General features: G+C 49.5%; 2 protein-coding genes across 2 annotated transcripts; both read left to right on the top strand.

Annotated features, from left to right (window-relative positions):
* Positions 1–527: 527 nt before the first annotated feature.
* EI90DRAFT_3116613 (uncharacterized protein) lies at positions 528–968 on the top strand (the record flags this gene model as incomplete). Its single annotated transcript, XM_039062909.1, has 1 exon — positions 528–968. One exon carries the CDS (start codon positions 528–530, stop codon positions 966–968), a length of 441 nt encoding a protein of 146 aa, XP_038922432.1.
* Positions 969–10,079: 9,111 nt separating this feature from the next.
* EI90DRAFT_2965881 (uncharacterized protein) lies at positions 10,080–12,688 on the top strand (the record flags this gene model as incomplete). Its single annotated transcript, XM_039055543.1, has 5 exons — positions 10,080–10,563; positions 10,622–11,467; positions 11,515–11,716; positions 11,770–11,866; positions 11,921–12,688. Exons 1-5 carry the CDS (start codon positions 10,284–10,286, stop codon positions 12,686–12,688), a joined length of 2,193 nt encoding a protein of 730 aa, XP_038922431.1. The 5' UTR covers positions 10,080–10,283.
* Between the last annotated feature and the right edge of the window lie 2,245 nt (positions 12,689–14,933).

Raw genomic sequence — 14,933 nt, 5'->3', positions numbered from 1 at the left:
AAACTCTGTAGCACAAATTTAGGCCCCAAAGGTGCTGTGCACAAGATCGTCTGTAACCTAGGGTCACCATGACAATATGACATATAATTCAGACCACTTTCACTATAGTACCGCTCAGGCAGTAAGGCAAGCCACCTGGCCCCTCTGCAAACAATCGATTGTTATCTTGAGCGCTTGTAGCTAAAACTGTTACATCTATGTTAACTCAGACTTCAGACACCCAGTCGGCTCCTGTAAGTACGAGTTTGACTCACTGCGCATTCATCTTCATGCACCCACTCTGCTTTCTTCTCTGTGTTCACGGCTCCCCAGGCTCAGACCCATGACTTTTGGGCCTTCCACACACATCTTCCACATCCCCCACCTGCTTTTTTGGCAACACACGTGATATTTGCACCTGTGCACACTGAGAAACTCATGCCAGCACATCCTAGTCCAGCCACACACGATATTCACATGCTGACGGCACTCTACCTGTGTATTTTCCCTCCGACACTCTCTCTCGCACACGGCTGTGGAAACTCGCCATGTACTGGCTTGATGGTAGGGATATGATTCTGCCTCAGGGCGGTGAGGAATACTGGGAGACACCTGAATGCAATGAGGTGATAGAGAAGGCTCACAATGTGATAGGAGTCCTTGCTGACAATCTCAAGGCTTCTGTTGTTTTGGGTGATCGCATGCGGTGGTGGATTTCTGCATGTGAATATATCGACACTGTCATTGGGATTGTGCCTTGCATGGCTTTGTGGAGTTATAGGGACAAGGGTGTTGGGTATAACACATGTAAAGATATGTTTGAGTGGCTGGACGCCATTTACGCTGAGTGGACTTCTATTCCTATGGTCCGCTTGTATGAGCTTGCATGTGAGCACTATCTGAAGTCCCTTCCAACAGATCTCATTGTCCCTCTTGTCATATCCCGGAATCCCGACCCCGCACACTCCCACCACACCACACCTTCCTAACAACTTCACCATCCCCTACACCATGCCTCCCCACTCCCCAAGTCACCTTCCCTCCTGACTGTCTCAGCTCCGGTCTGGTTGCGGCACACCAAACCTTGGCCACTCCCATCCCGGAAGCTCGGTCCCGAGTTGGAACATTCGGAGACTCCAGATTTGCTCCGAGACCCCGACGGACCTCCAACATCCCATGACATACCCTTAAACCATTTCTCCACCCATTTCATTTATTTGAGTCACCCAACATCCTTCGGATACGCAACTCCGCTTTCGGAGTTACCCGCATCCTTCGGTGATCTCACTCATGTCATCACTTATTAGTCACCTTCCATTCTTAGCATGACTATCTTCTTCTTATCATTCAGTCAGCTAACCCCCCTTACCCATTTCTCGTTCCCATTCATTTTCTGGCCTCTGACTCCACCCTCCTTGGCCTGACACCTCGGTTCCCCGTTAAAGATATCGTTTGGGGCCTTTTGGTACCTCTTGGTACCATTCGGCACCTTTCGGTGTTGTCCCATTGTCATTCAGACTTTGACTAAGTCCTTTCCATTCCCCTTTATAAATACCCATAGATTAGAACCTGTAGTTCCTCAGTTCTAATCTCGACTAAAATGCTACCCAAAGTCCCTCTGAGTGAATCCCATTCCTCTTCTACAAGATACCTCAGACATAAGAAATACAAGGACTAACTGAGATGTAACGGAGGCACAGCGCTCCCTCCGAGTCGCTGAGGCTGCGTCCTTCTTAGAGCCTCTTGTACCATCCAGCAGAACAGGGCTTCCTGGAGAAGCTTCAGTCCACTACCGGAGCTCTCGGATCCCCCTCTAGTTGAGCCCCACCTGCATTCGGACTCACGCATTTACCCCTACGATCCGGGTTTTTGACACCTCTAGCCTTTGCCACATTTTGCCCATCCCTTTCCCCTCTTCCCCTTGATCTTGTGGCTGACTCTGCACAAGCCGACAACGAGCCAGAATCGGATAAGAAAAACAAAGGTGGGAAAAGTACTTAGTGTGCTCTTGCCACCACAGGTGGCATCCACCAATCATACGCCAGTGTAAAGTGGGCATGAGACAACATGACACCAGTTGGTTTGATGGGGTATAGGAAGTGCAAAGTGCATTCGTTTAATCGGATAAAGCTAGGGGAATGAAGAGCATTGGCAAAGCTAACTGGTGGCAAGTAATGGTGAATGTAGCATGCTTATGGCAGACAAAAAGAAAAGGGAAAAGAACACCCATGTGCAGAAAGATGTTACCAATTTGAGGGAAAGATCAATGATGTTGGCAGAAAACATTCCTGTTCCGCTAACTTCACATGCAAAAGCCTTATCATAAGCAAGGTCAGGGCTGCACAGCAGTCATTTCTAGTATTTATATGAAGCAAGAAATTCGTCATGTGACAGATCAACTGAAAATGGCAGCAGAGTTGTCTGAATTGATTGTTATATTGTTATACAGTGTAGGCCGGTTATTTTTGATGTCTCACTTTGCTTCTGAAGAACTTTCCTTTCACAGCTTGCAACTCTGGCCTAGACTGCATGAAAGTTAGCAGGAAAGCATCATTTTTGATCTCTCTATCAACATATCAGACTGTTTTTATCTGATTTGGTGTAATAAAAAATTTCCGAGAAAACAAATGTCCACCTACACTTCCTAATTAGGAAGGTGCGCTTAAAGGCATCCAAGTGGTGAAGGAACACAAGGAGATTGTAGAGTATATTATTATAGCATCTTTCATGAAGATTACATGCAATCTAATGCGATTCTTGGGCGAAACCACGTGCTCCCAAGCATTGCAATGCAAACTCAAAATGCCTGCCTTAAATGCCCGCAAGCGCCAAGCACAAGAACAATGGTCAAAGGGCTCCAGGCAATTTGGCAAGCAGGTAAAATGCTCAGTTTCTGAGGCTGACTCTGCATCTGAATTCAGCGACATCCCCACTTCCAGCTCCAAAACTTCCAACAGCACCTCAACTGAGATCTGGTCCTGCTATGGATGGAACATTCAAAACTGCTGCAAAGGCTCTTGTTCCACAGTGCTTGGATTCCTGTGATCTTGTGACAATCCGTCGTTTTTTCCGAAAGACTTGGTGTTATATGGATGCTTATGAGTAAGATCTTGTGAATTCCAACTGCTCATTGATGCAATACTCAATGCTGCTTGCTACATAGAAAAGGTCTCACTGGTGTACAGGCCAAGTATGCTGTTCAGAAGTATAAGTCTCACAGACGAATCAAAATGGCTCTTTTCAGAAATTGATGTTTGATCAACAGTTTTCATTGGTGCAAGCCTCTCCCATTTCCCCACATTTTTCTCATGCATGGTTCATATTTCTAGAAACCGTGCACTGATTAAAAAATACATTTTCTCATTACCTGTCACAGCCATGCATTCCGGCCCATTCCCCGCCCGTCCCAATGCCGCCCGAGCCCGTTACCGCTATACGAGCGTGAGCGCGAGCCCCAACCTCAGCCCTATCCTCCCTGAGGACTCCCTGCTCACTCCCCTGCTTGCCCCTAGGCTCCCCTGCACCTGGCCGACTCCCCCACAGCCACACCAACCTTCCTGCCCTGAGTCTGCCTCCGGCACCATGTCCAGCGTGACTCCTCTACCCCACCCACTTGGCCCCTACAGGGCTGCTACCATTCCTGCACCTGACTCTGGCCCAACTCCGAGTCCAGCACTGCTACGATACCATTGCCGCTATCACGGCCCTACGCTCCTTTATTTATTTATCTGTTATTGTTGTTTTGACCCTCGGTCATTGCCAGCCGCTGTGCGGCCAACCCCACTCCTTATTCATGTTTGCTTCCGGACCCTTCGGCCTTCGGCCCGGGTCCGCTTCCATTCATTCCTTCCTCCTATATATATCCTGTATACTACACTATAGTACTTTAGCTCTAATATCGATGTGACCACAACCCCTAAGTCCTGACCCCAACAAGGCAACCCCAGTAAGTCTGAAATGAGGGCCAAGAGACAGCTAGGGGGCACAGCACTCCCTTTAGAGTTGCTGAGGCCAAATGCCCTACCCTCGGGCTTTGTTTGCGGCATCACAGCCATCGCGGCCTATGGTGGCCTGCAACGGCAACCTTCAGTGCCGACCCCGGACCAGTGTCTAACATTACCTCCACCTTCCAAATAAGGAAATTTCTCCTCCCAAAAATTTGTCCGCCTTGTCAAAATTTCGAAAACTTGTAAAATAATGCTTCATATGCTGTTTTTATAGTAGGATTTAAACCTGAGGCCAAGTTGACCAGTAGGATTTTTTGCTACTGATGTTACAAAAATGGGGCCGGAGGCACCCATTTTCGTCCATTCTTGACGCAGGAAAGTGGAAAGTGGAGGTGAGGTGGTTCATTAGGGTTTACAGATGGTTTCACAGATGTTGTAACATGAGGTTTAACAGATGTTAGCACAGCGGGTTTTTTGGTAATTGTTTGTTGTTTAATGTTTTCATTTCACGAGACTAATCACGGGGCAACGATCGAACTCGGCCCAGCCAACGCTATGACTTCCCCTGGCTCGATCACCCCGATGCACCTGTCTCAGCACCGCACTTGCCCCTTTGCCGCTTTCACGAGTTGCTGCGCAACCTGACCATTTGATGGACCCAGGGACCGTGCCTCAGTCGTATGCTGGGTTTTCTGGCGCGGATGCGCAAAGCGGACCACACCAGCAGAGGTACGTACTGAACTTCACTTATCACGAGAGTGCTCACGACAATTCAGGCCGTGCTTATAAAAAGGGCTTTCACAGCGCCCCCTTTTCCTTCCTTATCGCCTGAATCTCTCATGACTCTCGTTGGTGCGTACAAGGCCAACTTGCTGCTGTTCTTTCGAACTCACTCTCGTGATTTTGCCGCTGCTGCCGCTACTGCCTCCCTGTTTCCCTTGCTGCTTTTCCCCTCGACTCGCGCATATCCGCTGCTGCAGTCTCACACTAGTTTGTTTTCGCCTCTGACACTGATTCTTTGAATATCTTACGATTCACACACATGTCTGAGCATGCCCAGGCACAGGCAACAAGCGGTTCAGCGGATGCCCGACTTTCTCTCTTCGAAGGGCTCAACCTTGAGCGTATTGCAACGGGACCCATCGACACACTGCTCCTCGACCAGCTTGATAACCTCGACTCAGAATACTCAAATCGATCTATCGGATTGCATGGGGCTTATTGACAGCTCTGGGATCTCCTCAACCATGCCACCAATCTCAACAGCCAGCAACGAAGCGAACTTGCAGACCGATACATCGCCCGTTTTGACCAATCTGCGCAACTCAGAGAAGAATCAATCATTTGCGGAAGTCAGCACCAAACAACCTCCAAACATGTTCCATCAGGAGGTATCAACCGTTCCGATGACTGTACCACCAGAGTGCCCGAACAAGTCAGATGAACCCTCCCAACTGTTGGATCTTGCCGACAACGGGACGACGATGGGGAAGATGAGCGTGGGGGAACTACCAAGCGCCCGCGAGAGGTTGATGACGACCATGACGCTCGATATGCCTGGAACTGGGATTACCCAGGAGGTAACCGGCCCTGGGACGTTAACGACTTACTTAGTAACCAACAGAAAACGCGATGCTTGCGGAACATCTACAACCTCGACCCTAAGGCGGCGGTCCGAAGCCTTGCTGCATGCGGACGATCACCAGCCTTTCCCCATACACTCTGGCGCGACCTCATCTGTGACAAACACATCGACCTTGCTACCATCGTCGAAGACCACAATGCCGTCGCGCCCCAATACCACGACTCCATTGACCTTGGTGGCGGGGCCGAAATCACTCTTGGCAAGTCCAGCTCCAAGGGGAAAGCAAAGATCAGAACACAAGGGGAATGGATCACCGGCTTTGAGAAATATAAGCGTGCACTTCTCTACGCCTACCCGCATCGTCGAGAAGAGCTCGACACCTACTATGAACACATCCGGGACAAGTTCAGTGCCTGTGCTGACGAACTTTCTGTCATCAGTTACGACTCTGCAGTCCGGAAATTTGTCCAGGAACGCTACCATCTCTCCTTCACTGACTTCCACCTCTTTAGCGATATCGCCTTCAAACTCCTTAGACACAGCAGCGGCATCGCAGCCCACAGCGCGCAACTCCAATCTCGTGGAAGGGGTAAGCAAGGAAAAGGGACGGGAACCTCCCCCATCTGTGGCGAATTTAACACGAAGAAAGGATGCTCGTACAATCCATGCAGATTTAGACATGTCTGCCGGGACTGCGGTGGAGACCACCCCCGATTCAAGTGCACAAAGGAGCCAGGCCAAAAGACGGTCACCTGAGGAACTCTCTATGGGACTTGTGCGTGCTGGGCAGCGGCCGCGACATATGCGCTTTATATTTGGCCGCAATGACTATGGACGTACTCCTTCCGCTACATACACAGAAAGTGCGCAGCCAATCCCATCAGTCCCTCCTGGTGATTACAGATATACGAACATTTCCCAAATGATTGCTAAGCACCCTTTCCTGTTCAAAATCATTACACCCATCAATGTTGACTGCTTTGAGAGTTTGTTAGTGGGTCACCCAAATCGCGCGCTTGTGGAGTCGATGTGTCATGGATTGCGTCATGGTTTATGGCCTTTCGCAGACACTGACGATCCTAAGCTGCAACCTGAGGGTATAGTCGCGCGGCCCTCAGGCCTACCTAACCTCGATGATGAGTCAGTCGAGTTTCTTCGGCAACAGCGTGATGCCGAGATCGCTCTGGGTCGATACTCTGAATCCTTTGGAGTATCTCTACTGCCAGGAATGACAGCGCAGCCAGTGTTCACGGTGCCAAAGAAAGGTTCATCCAAACTTCGGCTTGTGAATGATCACAGCGCAGGAATGAAATCCCTCAATTCCCTCATCCCAACTGAGGGAGGCTTTGTCAAACTCGATAACCTCTCGGACCTCATGACCAACATTCGTGCACGGATGAAGGCTAATGGTGGTAAAAAACCTTATTACATGTGGAAGTCTGACGCTTCCCAGGCATACCGACGCTTACCCATGCACCCCCGTTGGCAAGCACGACAAGCTACACTGATTGATGGCCAGTATCATGTTGACAGATGTGCAGTGTTCGGGAACCGCGCATCTGGATGCCTATGGTGCTTGTTTTTTGGGCTGGTCTGCTGGATTGGCATACATGTCAAGGGAATCACTGACCTGCTGCATTATGTTGATGATGCCTTTTCGGCCAGCTTCTCACCGAGCCTCAGCTTTTATGTACCGTACAGCCGAAGCATGCCCGTTGGACAGGCCGAGTTCTTGCGTCTCTTGGACTGGATTGGGGTTCCACACGAAGATTCGAAACAGCAACATGGAAGGACCCTCGAGATAATCGGATTTGAAGTGGATCTGCCATCGATGTCAATCTGAATCTCAAGGGAGGCAAAGACCAAACTCGTCTCGGCGATTCATGAATTTATTGATAACCCACCTAACCCTCGACAACAGACTTTAAGGGCCTGGCTTCGAATCCTCGGCTACGCAAACTGGGTGCTCAATGTCTTCCCGCTCCTGAAACCAGCTCTCAATTCATCATACAACAAAGTCGCTGGGAGAAAGTTTATGAATGCCTTCATTTTCATCAACAAGCGGGTGAGAAACGATCTACTCTGGTTTGCAGAACAGGTCGAATCGTTGGAGGGCATCTGGGTGATGGATACCGAAGAATGGTGTGCCGAGGATGCGGATTTCCAGATATGGGGCGATGCTTCATCTATCGGTTTGGCTTTTTTCTCGCCAAAGCACAAGACAGCTTACATTGCAGATCCGGTGGTTGACCAAGAACGGAACTTCAACATTTTCTTCAATGAGGCAGTTACCGTCCTGGCCACCCTGGAATGGGCCGCTTCCATGACACCTCCTCCCAGACGTCTTGCAATCCACACCGATTCCACTACTGCTTTTTCAATATTCAACACCTTGCGCGCACTGGACATTTATAATCCGATTATCATGGCTTCGGTGAAAATTCGTTTGAAATCAAAAATCGACTTGCGTATTTTCCACATTGAAGGAAAAAAGAACATTATCGCCGATGCCCTATCAAGGCGGGCTTTCGCCGCTGCACGCTCTTATATGCCTGAACTCTCAATTAGGCACTTCACGCCCCCGCTGAACATGTCGGGGGCGATGAAGGTATGATCTCTCAACAAAGCTCCTTGACCAAGCAGCCCACCCGTGAAAAATGGTCGATGGAGCGTCTAATGGCGGAGCGGGCACGGGCTTTGGGAGCATCCCTGGAACGAAGCACGCACAAAAGTTACATTTCTGCCTTTATGTCCTATGCCGCTTTCTGCGAGACTCACGGTTTCCCGTTGAAACCATCTGAAAACACTCTTAGCTTCTACATCGTTTACATGTGCCATTACATCCAACCATCTTCCGTCAAAAGCTACTTGTCAGGGATCTGCGCGGAGCTCGAAGGTGCCTGGCCCGACATTCACTCAATCAGGAACTCCCCCTTCGTATCACGCTGCCTTAGTGGCTGCATGAAGCTGCACAACACCCCAACCATCCGCAAGAGACCTCTAATGGAGGACGATCTTATTGTGATCCAAAACAGCCTGCCACAATCCCCTGCCCACGATGACAAGCTTTTCATTGCGATGGTTTTGACTGGCTGGCATTGCTTGATGAGACTGGGTGAACTCGTGGACCCAGACTCTACTGCACTGCGCAACTTCCGAAAGACCATATGCCATCGCTCAGTTCGTTTTAACAAAACACCGCGCCCACACATTTCGTTTATCCTGCCAATGCACAAAGCTGACCGTTTGTTCGAAGGTTCTACAATTGTACTTGAAGGTCGGGATAATCGACTGGATCCTCTATCCACATTCGCGCAGTACTTGATATCGCGCGACCATGATTTTCCCCACCTTCCTGAACTCTGGCTCACGGCAAAAGGGACAGTGCCAACACGCTCCTGGTTCTTGAAACGACTTTATGCGGTTTTTCCAGACGACAACATCAGCGGACATTCCCTACGTTCAGGCGGCGCCACTGCACTTGCGCTGGCAGGAACGCCACTGCCCAGGATCCAATCTATCGGACGATGGTCATCAGAAACCTTTCTCATCTATATTCGCCAAAACCCTATCCTCATCCAGGGAACACTCTTGGGGAGATCGGCATTTGATGCCGGCTCTAATTAAGAAATCTCGATGAGTGCACGCGTCTACATCAGTCTCTTCACCACCACCATCCACCCTCTCCTGCCACCTGAATAGGACTAGATTGATACGGTTCACGTGTGTCTCGCGCCGCTTGCTTGCTCCCAATACATTCTGGGCCTCCTGGGCCGTCTCCCGCTACGACCTCAGTCAACCCTGATTAGTTGTTGTTTAATGTTTTCATTTCACGAGACTAATCACGGGGCAACGATCGAACTCGGCCCAGCCAACGCTATGACTTCCCCTGGCTCGATCACCCCGATGCACCTGTCTCAGCACCGCACTTGCCCCTTTGCCGCTTTCACGAGTTGCTGTGCAACCTGACCATTTGATGGACCCAGGGACCGTGCCTCAGTCGTATGCTGGGTTTTCTGGCGCAGATGCGCAAAGCGGACCACACCAGCGGAGGTACGTACTGAACTTCACTTATCACGAGAGTGCTCACGACAATTCAGGCCGTGCTTATAAAAAGGGCTTTCACAGCACCCCCTTTTCCTTCCTTATCGCCTGAATCTCTCACGACTCTTGTTGGTGCGTACAAGGCCAACTTGCTGCTGTTCTTTCGAACTCACTCTCGTGATTTTGCCGCTGCTGCCGCTACTGCCTCCCTGTTTCCCTTGCTGCTTTTCCCCTCGACTCGCGCATATCCGCTGCTGCAGTCTCACACTAGTTTGTTTTCGCCTCTCCCACCCCCTCCCCTTTCACCACCGATTACTTCGTTTCGTTTCCGATCTTGCGTGTATTCTGTTTCCATATATATCTTTTTCTGGTTTCCACCCGTTCCGGAGTTTGCATGTATTACTATCATCCGTTGTTCTACTTTCTTGTGTATTTCTGTTGTTTTGTCTGGAACTTCTTTGTACTTGTAGCCGGTTCACGCGTGTCTCGCGCCGCTTGCTTGCTCCCAATACATTCTGGGCCTCCTGGGCCGTCTCCCGCTACGACCTCAGTCAACCCTGATTAGTGATTGGTTAAACTCTATTTATTTACATATCATGTGATTTGGGTGTGTGCAGGGCCCATAAGAGTCTAAATCGGGAAATTTCCCATTTCCAGGTGCCGCAAATAACCGGCCTACACTGTAGTAAACCTGAGATCCTGCTTCTGACTCGCCCACTATAACTGCCATGGCATCTCCAGACGCTCCTTCGGGTGGACATATTCAGCCTAATCCGTCCTCCCCCCCAAGGAAACCAGCCAAGTACTATGCTGAGCATAAACGCGATGAACTTCAAGCTTATGGATTCGACGAACAAGTTCATAAACTGAAACCTTTCCAGACTTTTAAGGATGTCACCAACTTCTTAGGCGTTCCAGGAATTCGATCCCAGGGGGCCAGCGGAAAATTCACCCTTAAAACTTTCATTATGGCGGCCAACACAATGGCTCAATCCATACACCGTGAGCGTAAGTACCACTCTCCCTGCATTTTTCTGTTCTTTTTGGCATATGGCCTTGAGTTTAGATTTTGCGGACATGCCCCTCTTGGTGTTCAAGTCTACAGAAAACAAAATCCACCGTGGGCATGTCACTGACACTGGTTGCAAGCCGGATTATACTGCCGCTTTCGAAAAGGATTGGTTTCCCGATGGTACCACACTCTGGCCAAACATTCAATTTGCTGGTGAGAAAGCATCCGGAGGGAAGTCTAGGGACTCCCAAGAGAAGCAGGCCGTTTCATACCTACACTACCTCCTCCTTGCGAGGCCTGACCTCTTTGTCGCACAAGGAGTACTTGCCTCCAAAAAGAATGTCTTGTTTCTCTTTGGAATCGGAGGTTATGGCATACGCAGTTTCGAACTCGGGTGGGACGACAAACTTCTTCCCCATCTGATGTACGACATTATCTATCGACTTTACAAACCAGATCATTTTGCGGATGCAAGGTATACGAAGTGCCCCGCAGTGGACAATTTTGTTCCATATACTGTGTGCCTCCCTGGGGATAAGCCAGGGGAGACAATAACGTGCCCCAACTTCACTCCCATCTATGCCAGCAATCCCTTTCAGACCCGCACGCATGTCCTCTCAAGCCCAGACTCTGAAGTCTTGGTTCAGGGCAAACTCTTAACGGTGCTTAAAGACCAATTATGCCGAGTCGGGACCAGATCCGATGAACACACGATCCTCTCCATCATAGGGAAAATGCCCGGCGTGGTCGAAATGGTGTACCATCATGTGTTTGACCTTCCTCTGCCCCTTGGTGACACCCGAAGAAAGTATTTCACAGGATTGCGGCAATTTGGGAAACCTTTCACGAGCATCCCTACTCTGCGGCAGATGTTGGAGACCGCATATGATGTCCTGGAAGGTATTTTGGTCTTATTGGCTTCCTTCCATATATTCACATGTCTGCAGTGTTGCGGAATTTGCGTTTCGAATGCCAAATCCTACATCGCGACATTAGCAAAGGGAATGTTCTTTATATTGATGATAAGCCACCCCCGACGACAATTGCCTGTAGTACTCCACATGCCAACTTTATTGGAGCAAGCGAGGTGGCTATGGCCACTGCCACGGGCTCATCCCTTTGCTTCATTAAGTATCTCCTCAATGAGAGGTATGTTGCAGTATGGGGCAATGGGGTGGTCACTGATGCAAGACTGAACCTAGCTGTGATCCCTGCGAAACATCGGCACTGCTCATTGATTTCAACCATGGTGAACATCTTACACGCAAACAGAGTCAGCACAAGCGAACTGAACGAACGGTCAGTCATGTCTTATCTTCTCTTTGTAACCTATTTCATTTGCATTGTTATCAGGGCACCCCTATCTTCATGGCCCGTGCCCTTCAACTGAGGAAACCAGTTCCACTTCGCATTCCCTCAATTCTCGCTGCGGTACCTGATAGTCCTAAACCCTATACTTTGGCCCACCCGGACCGTGTTGCGAAATTCCCGTCCACACCGTTGAGATTGCTCACTGACCACCCGGGTGGTCGTAACAACCGCGAATGGAGGCATGAACTCGATCACGATGCGGAGTCTGTCTGGTGGTTACTCCTTTACTGGACGGTGACCGCACAACCCAAAGGGGAGCCAGATGAATTTATTGCTCACTCCACCTGGTCGATTTTAACAGGAGATCGTCGGGGTAGACTGATTCGTGACCTGGCAAGTACACCCGGAGAGCCGGACGAGGGCACTGGGACCGAAATCCACACCCTCTACTACAAACCACTGTTGCCTTTGCTTGGTAGGCTTGCCGAGATTCTCGTCATTGACAGATATTGGCTGGAGGACTCTGAAACACGAAATGCACCACAATATGTTAGCGAGGCATTTCAACGTTTGATCCTCCAATTTATCCTTGACAACCGTGAGGCGGATTTCATGGTGCGCGAGGTTAAGGAGCGCCCCCGTCGAGTTGAAAAGGGCTCGCAAGAGCCAAGCCATTCTGCCACAGCCAGCCAGAGGAGGAATGCTGAGGTCAGTAGCAAGATCAGTAGTAGACGCTCATCCTCCCTTTCCTCAATCCAGGAGGAGCACATCACGCAGCCTGCCAAGGAGGTAACGGAGGTATGCTATTGAGGCATTCTTTGGTCTTGGATTCCTGTCTCCTACGGACACGCTTCCTTAGGACAGTGCACATGGGGGTGAAGATATGGATTGGTCTGCCGACGAAGAGTTTATGAAGTCGAATAATATGTAATCCCTGTCAACAAGCATGTAATATAATTTGTTCCGCTGCTTGAGGTTGAAGTGCTTGAGTCAGCGAGGTACCCAGTTTGACGTGTTCTTGTTAGGCTCGTTGAAAGTCGTTAACCCTCGACTGGCATCACACTGTGCGTCACCCGATCTATAGCATAGGCGCGATTATACTATAAAGTGCTATAGTGGTCAAATGGAACTATAGGCCATATTCTAATTGCAAGTATCCTCATACGACACCCCACTGTCTATTTCACCTTCTACTGATTGGCCCTGCCGCCACCAGTCGGGAACAAGATCGAACAGTTCACGAAATTGTTAGATGTGTGTGTGTGTGGGGGGGGGGTGAATGTGTTCTCAACCAATATTCCGACGCCAAGAATTAATATTTGGTGGGGTTCCGGAACGTCTATACAACCCGGATGATGATTGGATCAACACTTCGGATTGGAATGGTTCTGACTCTGGTGACGCAGACCCACAAGACCACCAAACTTGATGTTCGAGCGTTCATTCTCAGGCTGGTCCATCGGTTGCTTGTATTACATGCAGTTCAACGCAATATGCGTAGATCGCTTCTCGTTCGATTTCGTTTTATCGTTTAAACCATCACCCATTTTTGTTCCTGTAATTACGGATGGGTCTCTTCGGGCATGTTGCAATCGAGCGAATGGGGCCGGGGCATTTGTGGTACCTGATGGCAAATCCTATTGTTGTCGATCCAGAACACCCTGACGCGGTCAATCTCAGCCCACGGGTTTGAGGCGTTGCGGCACCAGAAGCTCGCACAAACGAGGGTGGATGTCGGGATGTGCAGCGTCCATATCATGGAATCCACTCTTTGGTTCTCGGACTGCCTACTCTCCAATTTTTGCGGCAGGGTTACCTCCGCGCGAAGGCAAGTATTGCGTTATTTCTTCCTTGGTTTTCCGAAGCAGACTAGACCTGCCCAAATATTAGGGTATGTCGTGCTCGCAATTGAGCATAGGGCCGGATAGCACGCGCGGGGTCATCAGTCAAGATTCGGTCAGCGAATTAGAAGATCATCCGTACGTTAACTTATACTCGATACGATGAAGTGGGCCGCGCCGGGTGTGTGTCATATATATCTCCTTCCTTATGCCGGGATCGTCTGAATTTATTCTTCTCTTCACAGTTGGGAGCGAGCACACCAAACTCGCGGGATTATATCCATTCCGAGCGGAACAGCTGGTGTTCCGTACAAAATGAAGTCTAATGAAAATTTATACCACCACTCCTTCAAAGCCCTCGTCGTGTCGATGTCGACGGTGATGTGGGAAACATAAGTTAGAAGCGAAATTAGCGAGTCCGACCGGCCATGATTTTGTCTCGATGACTTGCACTTTACAAGCCATTCCTTTGGTGGTGCCACCGCCGTGGTGAGATCTTATGCCCCATGCATGGTTTGTTTCTTGAAGGGTTTCCTGCTGAATGTCTTTTTGACGATAGTTCGCCTTCCTTCGACATCAACCCTTCCTTTGAAGAACATAGTGTAAATAGATACTTGGATCGACATAACTAGCTACTATACTATACTGACGTCCCGCTAATGATGAAAGATTTCCTACTCGGTCCAAGTATCACTCCGTATGCACGGTAAGTATAATACGTACGTGTCCATGCATGAAGCAGGTGACCAGCTAGCATCTATACATAGCATAAACATGTCCATCCTCGACGCCGAGAGAGACGGGATATATTAGCCTAGGGCGCTTTTGGAATGGTAGCTGAGGTATATGTCGTTGGGTGATCCATGGATTATTAAGCTCGGGTGTTGTAACGTATACAGTGCAGTGCGGTGCAGCCTTCGTTAATTTTGCTTGATCATGACGCCAGTGACTTGTGCGGAACGGAACCAGACACAACCCGAGCCTGTTTCTTGCTGGGGGGTGGACTACTGGTAGTAGTGGTAGGACAGCTAGGGGGACAGGATATCGATCAAACTGGGCAAGTACTTTAGCTATAAAAGCCTAAGCGCGGATTAGCTCCGAGCGATCAGCCGGACATCAACTCCGGACACGTTTTTTTGGTTTTGTCGCAACGTGTGTCAGCGAACAATAATAATAAACAATAATAACAAAATCAAATATTTTACGTGTAGGTG

Source organism: Cantharellus anzutake (genome assembly GCF_015039405.1).
Source record: "Cantharellus anzutake strain C23 chromosome Unknown EI90scaffold_4, whole genome shotgun sequence".
In the NCBI taxonomy this organism is placed as follows: domain Eukaryota; kingdom Fungi; phylum Basidiomycota; class Agaricomycetes; order Cantharellales; family Hydnaceae; genus Cantharellus; species Cantharellus anzutake.
This window is presented reverse-complemented; position numbering and strand designations above follow the sequence as displayed.